This window comes from Photinus pyralis, unplaced genomic scaffold (genome assembly GCF_008802855.1).
Source record: "Photinus pyralis isolate 1611_PpyrPB1 unplaced genomic scaffold, Ppyr1.3 Ppyr1.4_LG7, whole genome shotgun sequence".
Lineage (NCBI taxonomy): Eukaryota > Metazoa > Arthropoda > Insecta > Coleoptera > Lampyridae > Photinus > Photinus pyralis.
In genome coordinates, this window is record NW_022170738.1 from 11,653,640 (window position 1) to 11,668,525 (window position 14,886).

Sequence of the window (14,886 nt, forward strand, 5' to 3'; positions counted from 1 at the left end):
AGAAAAGAAGCACCGTGCTGCCATCTATTGATTTTACGTTACCCTTTCATAGTTAATTACTAATCCTCAATTAGTATTATTTGCATTGGTAATGAGAACTCAGGCCAATCCAATTTAGGCTTTCACAATTAGCATTGCGTTTGATTAAAATAAGTACCTTATCTCTTTCGCCCTTCGGCTAGGGACGTAACGAAAGTGTACTTAGTATACGAGGAGTGTTCAATAAGTAACGGGCGATCAAAAAAGAGTGGCGGTCGGACTCATTTTTGATTACATAGTACTCGCTACCCATTTTTTGACAGGGTATGTCCGACGGGGAAGGGGCGTTTAAACACTCTGTACCTTCGATTTTTTTCTGAAGCTCTTGATAGGTTCTGAAGTAGTGATAGTCTCTTCCAGAGCTGGGCAGTATTCGATTTTGTAAATACTTTTTAGTATTCAAATCCTTTAAAGTATTCAAATACTTTGTAATTAAATAGGTACTTTTATGGAAGCAGTATTTGTATTTGTAACTCAAATACTTTCACAAATATTTAGTATTCGAATACTTCGCAAAGTATTTGGATACTTCAACTTCGTAATGTATTCGAATACTTCGCAAGGTATTTGAATACTTTAAGAAGTACCTATTTGAATACTTCGCATAGTATTTGACTACTTAACCTTCCTTTTTTTTACCAAAAATCGACTGCACCAAAATTTCTCGGGAAAACACTTTGTCTTATTAATTTTGGTGCGTAGAATCCAAAACAATTCGTACTTTTTCGATCAGACTTCTCAATCAAAAGTTATAGACTAGAAACCAATTTAGAAAGAAAATTCAAAGGGCTGTAACTTTTGAACTAGTAGCCCAATCTTGGAACTGTTTGAAATTATGGATTCTACAGGCCACATTCTATAAGAAAATGTATTTTCCCTGTCGATCTGAGACACTTTTTTTTCGCGCCTCAAAAAAAGGCAGTGTATAACCTTCCTTTTTTACCAAAAATCGACCACACCAAAATTTCTCGGGAAAACACTTTTTCTTATTAATTTTGGTGCGTAGAATCCAAAACAATTCGCAGTTTTTCCAAATTTTTCGGGAATTTATAAACAGTAGTTGCAAAAGAAAGGAGGTAGGCACAATGAGACTTTGGTGTCTTAAGAGGTGCCTGGTCAAGGTCTTCTAAAGAATAAATGTTCAAGCTCAAGTTGAAGGCCATACCTTCAAAATATAGGGATAATCAATGCAAATTCTGGAGCATATCGGAATGAATTGGACTATTGCAATTTGCTACTGTTTGCAAGGTGTCTTATGTTGTCTGATCTCCAGACTGCATCTCAAGAAAACCTTTACGAAGTTTATGAAAATAATTAGCACATTTTGTCCTATATTTAATGAAACAAAATACATTATCAGTAAATATTTTAAAAACAATGAACTCTTCAAACTTTATTCATACTATAAATAAAAGTACAAAAAACAAATTTGAAGGCTTTTTATATTATTCCAATTTTATTAGCGACGTCGAGCGCATCATAATCGCGCGCTAATCGAACGTACGCCTTCTTTTTACCGTCGGGTCTAATGAGGGTGTTAACTTTCGCGACGTTAATATCGTACAGTTTTTTAACCGCGGCCTTTATATGATGTTTATTCGATCGCGTGTGCACTAAGAATACCAATGTGTTATTATCTTCGATTTTCTTCATCGCCGCTTCCGTAGTTAGCGGATACTTGATGATGTTAAAAGCGTCCATGCGGCTCCTGTGCGGAACGGACTTCCTCGGATATTTCGGATTTCTAGGCGCGGAGAAGGTTTTCGGTCTTCTAAATTGAACGGACGTACGGATCTTTCTGACTCTTATTCCATTTGGACCTTTGATTACCTGCAATTACAAAATTGTTTATAACGTGAGCACAATACACCGAAAGTGGCTTTATTTAGTTACAAAATCAGCCGAGTAAATGTTTTCAATAGATTTCAAAGAGATTCTCAAAGAATCATCACTATGAGAAAGAAGCGCACGAAATTATAAGACACCTACCTTCTTTTGAACTTTGAGGGCCTTAGTGACTGCTTGCTTGAATTTACCAACACCGCGTTGCTGTTTAACGGGCACATTCTTTTTCGGTTTACCTGCGGCAGTGGGTTTCTCCAAGGATTTTCCCTTATCTGCTGCTTTCACCTTCTTCTTTCCGGCAGCTGCTGCTGCTCCTTTGGCTGCAGGTTTCGCTGCTCCTTTCGCCTTCGCGGCACCTTCCTTAGGTTTGCCGGCGGCCTTAGCTTTTGTGGCAGTGGTAGCTTTAGCCTTCGCTGCCGCAGCGGTTTTTGTTTTAGGAGCACCAGGTTTAGCAGCGGCCGCTTTCTTGTCCGCAGGCTTCTTGTCAGCAGTTTTCTTATCGGCGGGTTTTTTCCCAGCCGAAGTCTTCTTATCAGCAGGTGCTTTTTTGTCACCTCCTGCCTTTTTGTCAACGGGTTTCTTATCAGCCGGTTTCTTCTCAGTGGAAGGTTTCTTTTCAGGCGCTTTCTTGTCACCAGCAGGCTTCTTTTCTGCAGGTTTCGCTGCAGCTGCTTTAGGTGCAGCGGCGGCAGGCTTCGCTGCGGGTTTAGCCGCGGCCGCCTTTGGTGTGGTTGGTTTATCACCAGCCGCCGGCTTAGATGCTGCAGGCTTTGGTGCAGCCGGCTTTGTAGCTTTCGACGCACTTGCTGCTTTCGTCACTCCACCAGACGCGGTCGCTTTCGGGGTTGAACCAGAAGGGGTCGAGCCCGGCTTCTTTTCTTCCTTTTTACCACCTATTCCGCAATAACAAAATTACTAATAGCTTAATAGTAAGGTTAACGCTAAAATACAGCTATGACATGTGGGTAACCGCGTGGCGTGCAAAATTTAGCCGGCGCAAATTAGAAGTTCGCGGTTACGCTAAATTATTAATTGTGAGATTTAAGGAAACACAAAAGCTTCCCTTTTCAGTTTATTGCAAGTATTTTCGAAGTAAAGGGAATTTTTACTCACCAGATTTGTCACCTCCTTTCCCCTTCGTGGGCGCCATGTTTATAAAAGAATGTGGCTCACTGTCGGAGGAAGTTAATCTACAGGAAAAACTAATATGGCGGGAATGATACTGTTTGAATCAGCATAGACGTATTTTAGTTAAAAGGAATTTAAAAAACGAGATCTTTAGTAATAATGAAGAATGAATTTCCATTTCAAAAAGAAACAATTTAAAATGTAACGGCGTGTTGCTACGATAGTTACGATATCATAAATTACAGAATAAAAATTAGGATGTGACTATTGTACAGCTTTCGGGATTTAGGTAGTATTAGAATTTAGTATACAGGGTAAACCAACTATGTTCTATTACTTTTTTAATTGTAATTAATTCTGAACATTTATTTGCAAATAAATAATCTTTGACGTTCTCTCACTGATTTTTACATACATCTACTCTGTCTAGCAACCACACGGATCAAAAATATATCAATGCATATGTTGTTAATTGGTGTTAAGAGTATAATCCGAATTTATCCTAGTTCTTACTTTTAGAATTCCTTATGTATACTTACTTTGGAAGAAACAAGTGTGGAGGATACTACAAACGAACATGTGAGTATGTACTTCATTTTAAGTCATAGATTTTGCGTTTAATCACTGAAGACTGGAATCATGAACATCAGATTAGGTATACATACATTAACTTCAACACAGCAGAGCCTAGATGAATTGTTCATGCAAAATTTCTTTATTTATTTATAAGAAAGTAAAATAATCTCTCATACAATGTTAATAGCAATAGTCCGGCCTATATAAATCGGCAGTTACACAGCAAAGTTCCTTTTTGTCCTTTTATTCGAATGTAGAGGCGTCCATAAATCTCACTTTTTTTAAGAAATTTCTGCCACAAACATATCACCGTGACATACGACAGATATACCACCGAAACAAGATCAAAATCACTAACTGCAGTGGTATCTTTAACATGGGGTAGGTAGTAGTGATTAACAATATCAATATCAACTTAAATAAAACAATTAGATTCTATATAATACTTAATAGACATTTGACACATGTCCTGGCATATTTGACTATAAAATTAAAGCCCTGCATAATGAGTATTAGGTACACTTCGTCTAGAAGATTGAGAACCTTTCACATTTTTATCTTCATTTTCTTTTACATCTCTACAAGAACAAATTAAACAAATAGTTGCAGTTGTAAATACTCACTTAAAAAATGCTAAATGTTGCTCTAATAAATATCGATTATTACAATGAGCAAGTTCAGGCCAGTGAGATAAGATTCTTCGTAAATATGTCTGTAGACGCTTTCGTCGATTTTCGACAAGAGCCGAATCCTAAAACGTAATTGAAGCTCAGCACACACACGCCGGAAGTGAGACCAACCTTTTTTCCTATACTTTTTTTTGGCGGGAAATCAAAGGCCGCTACCGCTGGGTCCAATTTCTTTAAGTCGGAATGCAAAGCGTGAAATTGAGCATAGCGCCTGTAAATATTCCACTCGTCTGAACCCGCACGCAAAAATATTTGGTAAACGTGATGTACATCGGAGCCGGTACCTAAACGGATTATAGATTTATTAGAAACTTCTGTGGCAGTTGAAGTAACAAGAAACCATTCTAGTCGTGATGAGCAAACACCTAAAGAGAAACTATAAATCTTATTCTATTTCAAATGAAAGTAATTATTAATGGTTATGCAAATGCAAATCCTTATAAATTTTTCCGTAGTTAAGCAAGTAAATAGTAAAAAAAATTGGACTGTTTGCCCAATAGGTCATTCAAACCTCGTTTCATATTCACTAATTATAGATAGAATAAGATTTGCACTTTCTCTTGTAGCTCTTATAGCTGATGGTGACAGTTTTGCTGAACTGTTTTATTCTGATTTCTTAGTAATTTTTTTGTCACATACAAATTTGATCACCTGTTAAGAAAGCAGATGGAATCCAAATGTTCACACTGCAATGGTCATCTTCGGCCAACGCATCCATTGGTCCCCTCAGTTCCTCCAACTCCTTAAGGAGGCGTTCTAAAGTGACGTCCTTTTTATGCAAGCACTGTTGCAGATGAACATTAAAATCCATCAGCTCCGCATGCATTTCGGCAACCTGAACGAGCTTCTGCTCGAAAACCTTCGCCTCCGTTTTATAGTCGGGAATATGAGAACCGTCCAATTGCAAACCCTCCAGGGCCTTGCGCAGGTTCCCGTCGTCCCGCCTAAGCATTTGAATGGCGCCGACGTACTTCTTAAGCTGTTCCTTTAAGCTGTCGTTCTCCGCGTTCACCACATCCAAATGATCTCTCAACTTCGAAATTTCCTCCTTATTTTTGTTCTCCACCGCAATCAACACGGCGCTAATATCAGTCGGCACTTCGATTATATCATCGGATACGTCGGGCGAATCCGAGCATTCGTCCTTTCCCACGAGTACGGGTGTCAGCTCGCCGACTCCGGCATGCTCGACGGGTGTTAAGGTTCCGTCGGGTTTGAACGAGAACTTCTCCTGAGATCCGCTAGTTTCCAGGCTCAGTTTGCGCGTGGGCTTGTCTTTTTTGGGCGGCGTGTCACTGGGGAGCGTAGGTAATGCGGCGCTATTATTGTCCATGGTTTGTTTGGCAACATGAGGTTCGCTACCAGAAGAGTTATTATCGGAAGTTATGCTGCTAGAAGTTGATGGAATGCTGGACGATAGCACGCTGTCGTCTTCGTCAAATGATATGATCTGCTTAGCCACCTTTCGCTTTTTCGTACGATCTTTGCCTAAATCTATGAAAATCGATATGTGAGCAAAGTGACTACTAATACATTATTAAATCTTGTGTTTTTAATAAGATATCTCCGTTAATTGTGAAAAGAAATTCCATTAAAAATGATTAAGCTAAGACTTCGTTTTGCTTTTTGAACAAAAATCGAAATTTTGAATAATTTATTGAGATGCAGTTATATTTTCATTCGCACAAATTGATTTTTAGTGTTACACAATTTGAAATGTTTTGTGGATTTTTTTTGCTTTTGTTGTCTTTCGTAATTTAGTTCGTGTATGTGTAGGCTATGTTAGGGTTATTGTCCCAAAAAAGGTTTCCCTGAAATCGCCTGGCTGTGTGCGTAATATATTTTAAATGTTCTCGTCTTTTCTTACATACAAAATTATGAGTTTTTATTCAATTCAAGAAATCATTTGTGTATAAAAAGAGTCGCCAGTTTTAACACCGATTGCTACCAAGATTCGAAAGTGAGGTGAGACGTCGGTTGTTATGACATGAAAGTAACGGTGCCTCTGCTTGTGAGTATGGGGGGAGTCAAGATTGTAGTCTCGATTTCTGCTGCGAAGTACTGCGGACATTGTTATTACGAAAACGAAGAAACAATTACAATGATTTTTTTAAAATTTTTCCTTTACGTCCAATTAATAATGTCCACCTTCTTAGTAAAAGATGACGACATAGACAACATGTTACAAATAACTACCGAAACATTTCTTTAGTAATTGGTCACCGAAAGCGGTTGATGTAATGGGAGTCCTACCCACAATGCAGCACTGTCTGTATGGCTGCCTACATACGTATTCTCTTTCATTGATTGCATGATGCTATGTAAACATAATTAGTGATGACATCATAATACACTGATGACGTGCACGTAAACTAAGGAAAATCCTACTATAATTTGTTACATTGAATGTTACTTTGCTTTGTTATTAATAATTGAGAGTCGTGTGTTCAAAATATGTAAATATATACAGGATGCTCCATTAATCTTTCTAATTTGACCACTGTAATCCTAATAAAAAATGCTTGATCATTTCCATAGCTTCAATTATGAAAATTAACAATAGGAGGCGTAGAGATAACGTCGGAAATAAACTCTACATGTGGCCAACTCAATATTCCATTAGGTACATTTTTAAAAACACACAAATTATGGACGTTTTTAAGACCATTTACCTCTGATAGGTGCTTCAATAATCGGTTCCGGCTGTGTTTTCAATCGTTCCGACTTCTGCAAAGTGGTTTGGCTGTTTAGTTCGGGTTTGTCGATACTAACTGCGAATAAAATTGAACCTAAACCCGCCGCCATATTCGGCAACATGCTGTTCTTTTCGTCGTCACGCAACAGCGCCCAATCTTCATAGTGGCTACGTAAGAGGTCCCTGTTACTTAAAACCGTGTGAAAATTTCTTAAACAGAAGAATTAGAAGACCGAAATTATGCGAAGTTAGTTACCTTTCCAGTGAGCGTTCGTTTAAGGAAGACCGTATCCAGGCACGACCCCGACCGACGTCCGTCCAAATGTGTTTTAGAAGCTGGTATCTTTCCTGCTCGTGCTTTGTCAGGTGCTTGTTTATGAAACACCAAAACGCTGCTTACATTACTAAGAGTTAACGTGTTAATCGATTACTTACAGTTATGATCACTATTGATACTTAGTGTACTCGTCACGATATCAGAAACCTGTTTGAACGTGCTTGTCTGCTGCGAGTCATGCGGTTTGGTTCGAATACCGTGCAGAAAAACAGACTCCAAACTTAAGCACAAAGTGGCGACACAACTGTCAAATTCCGTAGCTAACTCCGATTTTCCACCGAATCGTTTCTGGCATGTTTGCACACATTCCAAAAGTTGATTTAACACCTTGGATGCATCTTCGGGTTTCTGTACAGTTGTAGTTATAGGAATGATTGCTGACATGAGCTTCAAAGACTAAACCAAGGGAATAAGAGGAACTTCAAAAATATCAATTTAAATGTTACCATAATTTATATAATATTCGAAATTTCCACATTGTACTGTCGCAAGTGATATTACAGACCTTTCTCAAAGTTTATGTTGAAATATATCACAAATAGAAACGTTTTCTGCATCAAATTACATCATACACCCCCTTTTACTAAAACGTAATAATAACATAGCAACCCTAACCTTGTTTTTTAATCTTTTCGTTTTTCTTTGTTTTTTTCGTCATGTAATACGAGACGCAATCAAAAAGTTTTCATTATGGCGGGGTAATGTCGTTAAATGGGATCGAGTTATAACTTTCTAAAATAATCATTTCAGCTCAATACCAGACAAATAGCTGGAAACGATTCCTCAAGGAGTTTCTGTCACAGCTCACAGCTGATTTTTCTTTTCTGTTGGGATCACTTGCACCTGCTTGATAGACAACCCATCGTACAGACCTCGCTAAATAAATCCCTACATTCGGCACACAGGATAAGCTAGGAGCAATTTTATTTCACTGAATGCATAGGGCTTATTGCAAATTTTGGGCACAATTTAGTCAGTTAGTAAATACAGTAATTTTTTTTAGTAATAAAATAAGTATTAATGTTACAGGTACCTCATCACCTTTAACCCTTTGTGTCTCTAGACTTTGACTAACTATCCCTTAGCCTTAGGGATAATGCACCTCAGATAGGGGGCTGTGACTTAACGGGAATTATTTCATAAATATTATTGAAATAACAAGTGCTATATCGGTAAACTTTTTTAAGTCATAGCAGACTATATGGTTTGTCAACTTAAAAATCTATTCTAATACATTGATAAAGAATAATACACACAATTACCTATCAGTCGTTCATAATGAATAATTTAATACACTACTTTTTTACAATGAAGATATAAAACTTGAATTAATATAGATACTTAAAATAGGAAAATATTTGCAAAAGTATACACTTGTTCGGAAAGTGTTAATACTGTGACACCATTATAGCAAATAGAAAAATATAGCAATTAGTGGATAGGCTTAAATCTTTAAACTGAAAACCATACTCAAAAATTGTTCATAATGAATCGTGATCACACCATCTTGGTCGGTATCAAACTGGCGGAATGAAGCAGTGAGTGTCTAAAAAATACACTGATTAACTTTGAATAGTGTAAACATGACACTTACATAGAGAATGATACAGCACTGAATGAAATCGTCGAATAAAATTGTACCATGGCCTTGCCTATCGAACTTTCGCATCAAAATATCCACAACACCCGGTGAAAGGCGATACCCGAAAGTGGTAAGAGCGTTACTCAACTCATTCTTGTCTATATTTCCCGAATTATCTCTGTCGAATGACCGGAAGCATCCCTGCCAGTCGGTGACGTACTTCCATAGCGCCCCGAAGTCTTCAAAGTTGACGGTACCTCGATTTTGCTTGTCGAACATGCCGATCATCAGTCGAACGGTTTCGGGGTTGAAGGGGCTCCAGGTGCCATTTGAGAGGGCGACTTGGAGTTCGTCGGCCGAGATGTATCCGCTTCGGTCTTTATCCACCCTGAAAGATGTGTAAGCATACGATTTGGAGGTTATATTCGAGTTTACCTTGAGAAAACGTCCCAGAGAAAGTCTCTGTTTGGCACGGGAGATGCGAACGACATTGTTTTTGAATAGTAGTGGACTTTTAATGAAAAAAACCCAATCAAGGATAATGAGCTATTAAATCACACTCACGTGACTCAATGACTGTACTGTACTGGTGAGGGGTGGGAGACGGAGACCAATGAAGTTCGCCGTGTTTGACACACAAGTGGTTGTCACGTGACGATGGATTGCATTGGTTAATTTCCCATATATATATGTTAATTTCCACATAGAGAAGGAAAGAGAGATTGTCTTCAATCCCATCTAAATTTAAACGTGACTCCCTCATAAAGATTGTGTAAATATAATTGGCACTTTTTTAAAAAAATCGATCACGGTGTAGCCTGTGGCATTACTCTTAACTCTAGATATTGAATTTTGAACGCCGATGTAAATACTAGATTCTAGAGGCTAGTTTAAGCTTGAGCTATAAGGATTTACTGGCAAAATTCAAGGCACTGTGTATATCATAATAACAATTATTATATGTACGTACAACGTACATACATATATGAGTATAAGCATATGTCTATGACAAAGACCCACAGTGACGCTGAAGCCTTTTCGAAGATCTGGTGCTTAATGGTTCACTTATATGGACGGATGGACTGAAACTGTATATATATATAGATACTGAAATTAAAACTTTCGCTGTATATATATAGAAAGCCCAATGGCAATTGCATGAACGAATTTTATAATGTAATAGTTCAAACGAACTGACGTTTCTTGATAAAACGCCCTATATACAACAAAATAACCGCCACCTATTGCACACTAGCATAAACAATTCAAAATGGTTTCTTTAAATTGTACCGAAAATTTAAATAATTACGATGATTTATTACAACATTTCACAAATTCAATGCGAATTATTGATGTAATATAGAGGTAAATCTCATTTTTTAAATTATTTACAATTTACAGCATTGCAACGACCTTAAAAAGCGAAACTCTGATTTCGTTAGCATTTCGGGGAAACTGCAAGAGGATGTTGAAAATCTACGAAAGTCTGAGAAAAACCTTACTGATCAGTTATGCGCGATGTGCGCAAGGAACGAGAAGAACGATCGTATTAGTAATTTGTACGGACAACTAAAAGGTGGGTACGTTTCTTGTTTTACTCGTAATTGATGTGCATACTCTCTGTAGAGAGTTATTCTAATCTGGAAAAGAGGTACAGTGAGTTGATGGAAACGAAAGAGCTCCTACAAGAAGAGCATGCCTTACAATTGACCAAGCTAAAAGATCGCTACGAGCAGCAGTACCGTTTAACTGAAGGGGATTTTAAACAACGGTTGGGGTCCATTAAAGCCCAAGCTGAATGTGAACGAAAGTTATTTCTTGAAAGAGGTAACAGAATGCACCCTTGAATCATTAAACATGTCTACTACTTTGTAGAGAGTCAGCTGTATAACGAATTACAGTTGGCACAAGCATCCACTGCTTTACAGGTTGACGAATCGGAAGGTAAAGTTGAGTCGTTAAAGTTACAACTGCGTGACACCCTCAACTCCCACAGCACATTACGTCAAGATTATTTAACTTTGAAAACACACAGCAAATACGAATTGGAGAATGCTAAAAAGGTAAGTTTCGATTCTTTGATACCAATTTAATTGTCCGATTATTGTTTGCAGTTTATAAGTGACTTGGAGCACAAGTTGCGCATAACCGAACAGCAACTGCGAATCAATCAAGAGCAGCTGCTTACTCTCAACACAAAATCTTCGGAGCCTGTTCATACGGTCAACCAAAATTATCCACCAACCACCACAACAAATAAATATAGCGCATTAAATATTAATACCTCAAGTGCGGGCTTCAAAAATCACCTGCCTGACAAATTCGAAGCATCCGACACTTATGTAAATAATATTAGAGGTGTGACAAAGGCGGTAGATCATATCGCAAAGGAGACCAAGAAAAGTTACTTGCCAGCCCTCAAGCCGTGCTCCAAACCGGGTCAGAAGCCACAGGTGCCCAAGAAACGTAAACTCTACACGCCCGGAACAGTCGATCTGGATGATTTCACAGAGATGCCGTGACTGTGTCGTGGACTAATAATTACAGACCGTGAACTGATTTTTATAGTTATTGTATTTAAAAATCTATTGTGGTATTATAAATAAATGTTTATATTCTCAAGTGGTTATTCCTATAGGTTGACTAGTGTAAGACTACATCATTGAGTAGGTATTTTTCATATACCTATCTAGGTACCTTGTGTATGCTAGATTAATAACTACCGATAATTAACATGGTAATTGGACCATTGCATTAGAACACAGTTTTTTGTGCAGAAATGAATAAAATTTATTAAGCATCGATGCAAGCTTTTTATAGGGTTTGTTTGCCCGTGAACATGATAACCGGTAAACAATTGGACCGATTAGGTTCAAATTTTGATTGCCCATGGCCCATATGCCACAAGCCTATTAAAAATGGGTCAAATCCCATGACCCATAGGGATACAAAGCTCTGCCGCTTTTCGAAATCCGTATTATAAGCGTTTTATTTTTAAATTAAAGAATGGAATTAGTGGCGACATCTCACGGAGGTGGGAAGCTTCTCAATCTAATTTGATAAGGTTCATCTGTGTCGCAAGAGAGGGCGACAACGTTCACAAAATTAAAAACGAAATGCTCCAAAACTAAAAAAAGGCACAAATAAACTAAAATGAAATAGATTATTTGTTGTAAACAAAATTAATCTACATTCTACAACTTGGGGGAATAGGAAATGAAATTAAAATTAATTCCGAAAACGCAACAATTAGAAAGTGCGGCTTTTTACCGTGAGATGGCGTAGGTATACACTTAATTGGTCAATTGGCATTTTCCAAAACCGAAAGTATGGAATATGAGAAAGGTTTGGCCGTACTGACTTTATCCAAGAAGCAAGACTATAGTCTTTTAGTCTTTGCTGTATTTTTGTAGTTTGTACACTGCACTCCCGTAGCATTTTTCAAAACTATTCATTTTTCGATCGATATAAAAGTCGACTTTCTATGGAAATTAAAAGCTACTGTTCCATTTAATATGACTAAAGAACAGTCAAACTTGGGTTGTGTCTGGTTTTTGAAAGGTTTAAATATAATAAAATCCATTAAAGAAATAAAAATATTTCATGTACAATGCAATTTACAACCCCCGAAATCGAATATTGCTACTTTGGTAATAGACTGGTTCACTTTTCGGATTTTCTCTGTCCTAGGAGCATTTCAGACAACATTTGGCCAACAAGGCTTTTTTTACTAATTGGCACCTGCTGAACAAGAATATCGATGTTGGCACCTCGAAATCTGAACAGGAAGTCCAGAATTCTCCCGGTCGATCTGAGACAATTTATTTTTCGGGCCTCAAAAAAGGCAGTGTATAACCTTCCTTTTTACCAAAAATCGACTACACCAAAATTTCTCGGGAAAACACTTTTTGTTATTAATTTTGGTGCGTAGAATCCAAAACAATTCGTACTTTTTCGATCAGACTTCTCAATCAAAAGTTATAGACTAGAAACCAATTTCGAAAGAAAATTCAAAGGGCTGTTACTTTTGAACTAGTGGCCCAATCTTGGAAATGTTTGAAATTATGGATTCTCAGGCCACATTCTATAAGTAAATTTTTTTTCCGGGTCGATGAGACAATTTTTTTGCGGGCCTCAAAAAAAGGCAGTTATTACCTTCCTTTTTTGCCAAAAATCGACTGAACCAAAATTTCTCGGGAAAACACTTTTTCTTATTAATTTTGGTGCGTAGAATCCAAAACAATTCGTACTTTTTAGGTTTTTAGGTTCAAATTTTGATTGCACATGGCCCATATGCCACAAGCCGACCGAAAATCTCAATCTAATTTGATAAGGTTCATCTGTGTCGCAAGAGAGGGCGACAACGTTCACAAAATTAAAAACGAAATGCTCCAAAATTAAAAAAAGTCACAAATAAACGCAAAATGAAACAGATTATTTGTTGTAAACAAAATTGGTCTACAACTTGGCATTCGCATAGTATTTGAATACTTAACTCTCCTTTTTTTTACCAAAAATCGACTGCACCAAAATTTCTCGGGAAAACACTTTTCTTATTAATTTTGGTGCGTAGAATCCAAAACAATTCGTACTTTTTCGATCAGACTTCTCAATCAAAAGTTATAGACTAGAAACCAATTTCGAAAGAAAATTCAAAGGGCTGTACTTTTGAACTAGTAGCCCAATCTTGGAACTGTTTGAAATTATGGATTCTCAGGCCACATTCTATAAGTAAATTTTTTTTCCGGGTCGATGAGACAATTTTTTTGCGGGCCTCAAAAAAAGGCAGTGTATAACCTTCCTTTTTTGCCAAAAATCGACTACACCAAAATTTCTCGGGAAAACACTTTTTCTTATTAATTTTGGTGCGTAGAATCCAAAACAATTCGTACTTTTTAGGTTTTTAGGTTCAAATTTTGATTGCACATGGCCCATATGCCACAAGCCGACCGAAAATCTCAATCTAATTTGATAAGGTTCATCTGTGTCGCAAGAGAGGGCGACAACGTTCACAAAATTAAAAACGAAATGCTCCAAAATTAAAAAAAGTCACAAATAAACGCAAAATGAAACAGATTATTTGTTGTAAACAAAATTGGTCTACAACTTGGCATTCGCATAGTATTTGAATACTTAACTCTCCTTTTTTTTACCAAAAATCGACTGCACCAAAATTTCTCGGGAAAACACTTTTCTTATTAATTTTGGTGCGTAGAATCCAAAACAATTCGTACTTTTTCGATTAGACTTCTCAATAAAAGTTATACACTAGAAACCAATTTCGAAAGAAAATTCAAAGGGCTGTAACTTTTGAACTAGTAGCCCAATCTTAGAACTGTTTGAAATTATGGTTTCTACAGGCCACATTCTATAAGTAAATTTTTTTCCGAGTCGATCTGAGACAATTTTTTTGCGGGCTTCAAAAAAAGGCAGTGTATAACCTTCCTTTTTTACCAAAAATCGACTACACCAAAATTTCTCGGGAAAACACTTTTTCTTATTAATTTTGGTGCGTATAATCCAAAACAATTCGTACTTTTTCGATCAGACTTCTCAATCAAAAGTTATAGACTAGAAACCAATTTCGAAAGAAAATTCAAAGGGCTGTTACTTTTGAACTAGTGGCCCAATCTTGGAAATGTTTGAAATTATGGATTCTCAGGCCACATTCTATAAGTAAATTTTTTTTCCGGGTCGATGAGACAATTTTTTTGCGGGCCTCAAAAAAAGGCAGTTATTACCTTCCTTTTTTGCCAAAAATCGACTGAACCAAAATTTCTCGGGAAAACAATTTTTCTTATTAATTTTGGTGCGTAGAATCCAAAACAATTCGAACTTTTTAGGTTTTTAGGTTCAAATTTTGATTGCCTATGGCCCATATGCCATACGCCGACCGAAAATGGGACAAATCCCATGAGCCATAGGGATACAAAGCTCTGCCGCTTTTCGAAATCCGTTTTATAAGCGGTTTATTTTTAAATCAAAGAATGAAATT

The 14,886-nt window shown here is 37.2% G+C and overlaps 4 protein-coding genes across 5 annotated transcripts; 1 reads left to right on the forward strand and 3 right to left on the reverse strand.

Annotated features, from left to right (window-relative positions):
- Positions 1-1,419: 1,419 nt before the first annotated feature.
- LOC116175623 (transcriptional regulatory protein AlgP) lies at positions 1,420-3,150 on the reverse strand. Its single transcript, XM_031493842.1, has 3 exons — positions 2,998-3,150; positions 2,029-2,777; positions 1,420-1,869 (listed from the first exon to the last, which is right to left on the reverse strand). The coding sequence occupies exons 1-3, from the start codon at positions 3,032-3,034 to the stop codon at positions 1,480-1,482; spliced, it is 1,176 nt and encodes a 391-aa protein (XP_031349702.1). The 5' UTR covers positions 3,035-3,150; the 3' UTR covers positions 1,420-1,479.
- A 554-nt stretch (positions 3,151-3,704) lies between these two features.
- On the reverse strand, positions 3,705-8,045 carry LOC116175622 (sorting nexin-29). 2 transcript variants are annotated; one of them, XM_031493840.1, is made up of 8 exons: positions 7,815-8,045; positions 7,408-7,705; positions 7,229-7,364; positions 6,950-7,182; positions 4,929-5,771; positions 4,389-4,561; positions 4,212-4,339; positions 3,705-4,166 (listed from the first exon to the last, which is right to left on the reverse strand). In XM_031493840.1, exons 2-8 carry the CDS (start codon positions 7,691-7,693, stop codon positions 4,079-4,081), a joined length of 1,887 nt encoding a protein of 628 aa, XP_031349700.1. In that variant the 5' UTR covers positions 7,694-7,705; positions 7,815-8,045; the 3' UTR covers positions 3,705-4,078. The 2 variants fall into 2 exon arrangements, with proteins under 2 accessions (XP_031349700.1, XP_031349699.1); XM_031493839.1 differs by having other exon boundaries at positions 7,756-8,044.
- Positions 8,046-8,572: 527 nt separating this feature from the next.
- LOC116175624 (programmed cell death protein 6-like) lies at positions 8,573-9,493 on the reverse strand. Its single transcript, XM_031493843.1, has 3 exons — positions 9,327-9,493; positions 8,904-9,279; positions 8,573-8,855 (listed from the first exon to the last, which is right to left on the reverse strand). Exons 1-3 carry the CDS (start codon positions 9,380-9,382, stop codon positions 8,754-8,756), a joined length of 534 nt encoding a protein of 177 aa, XP_031349703.1. The 5' UTR covers positions 9,383-9,493; the 3' UTR covers positions 8,573-8,753.
- Positions 9,494-10,170: 677 nt separating this feature from the next.
- LOC116177304 (myosin-8-like) lies at positions 10,171-11,513 on the forward strand. Its single transcript, XM_031496241.1, has 5 exons — positions 10,171-10,245; positions 10,293-10,467; positions 10,518-10,718; positions 10,767-10,954; positions 11,006-11,513. Exons 1-5 carry the CDS (start codon positions 10,231-10,233, stop codon positions 11,411-11,413), a joined length of 987 nt encoding a protein of 328 aa, XP_031352101.1. The 5' UTR covers positions 10,171-10,230; the 3' UTR covers positions 11,414-11,513.
- Positions 11,514-14,886: the final 3,373 nt, after the last annotated feature.

Coding starts and splice junctions, on each gene's coding strand:
- LOC116175623 (XM_031493842.1), bottom strand. CDS start 3,034: ATGGCGCCCACGAAGGGGAAAGGAGGTGACAAATCTG. Junction 2,778..2,997: donor GAAAGGAGGTGACAAATCTG/GTGAGTAAAAAT, acceptor ATTGCGGAATAG/GTGGTAAAAAGGAAGAAAAG. Junction 1,870..2,028: donor CCCTCAAAGTTCAAAAGAAG/GTAGGTGTCTTA, acceptor TTGTAATTGCAG/GTAATCAAAGGTCCAAATGG.
- LOC116175622 (XM_031493839.1), bottom strand. Junction 7,365..7,407: donor TATCAATAGTGATCATAACT/GTAAGTAATCGA, acceptor TAATGTAAGCAG/CGTTTTGGTGTTTCATAAAC. Junction 4,562..4,928: donor TCCATCTGCTTTCTTAACAG/GTGATCAAATTT, acceptor TAATCCGTTTAG/GTACCGGCTCCGATGTACAT.
- LOC116175624 (XM_031493843.1), bottom strand. CDS start 9,382: ATGTCGTTCGCATCTCCCGTGCCAAACAGAGACTTTCTCTGGGACGTT. Junction 9,280..9,326: donor CTCTGGGACGTTTTCTCAAG/GTAAACTCGAAT, acceptor CACATCTTTCAG/GGTGGATAAAGACCGAAGCG. Junction 8,856..8,903: donor AGTGCTGTATCATTCTCTAT/GTAAGTGTCATG, acceptor TGTATTTTTTAG/ACACTCACTGCTTCATTCCG.
- LOC116177304 (XM_031496241.1), top strand. Junction 10,719..10,766: donor AAAGTTATTTCTTGAAAGAG/GTAACAGAATGC, acceptor ACTACTTTGTAG/AGAGTCAGCTGTATAACGAA. Junction 10,955..11,005: donor AATTGGAGAATGCTAAAAAG/GTAAGTTTCGAT, acceptor TATTGTTTGCAG/TTTATAAGTGACTTGGAGCA.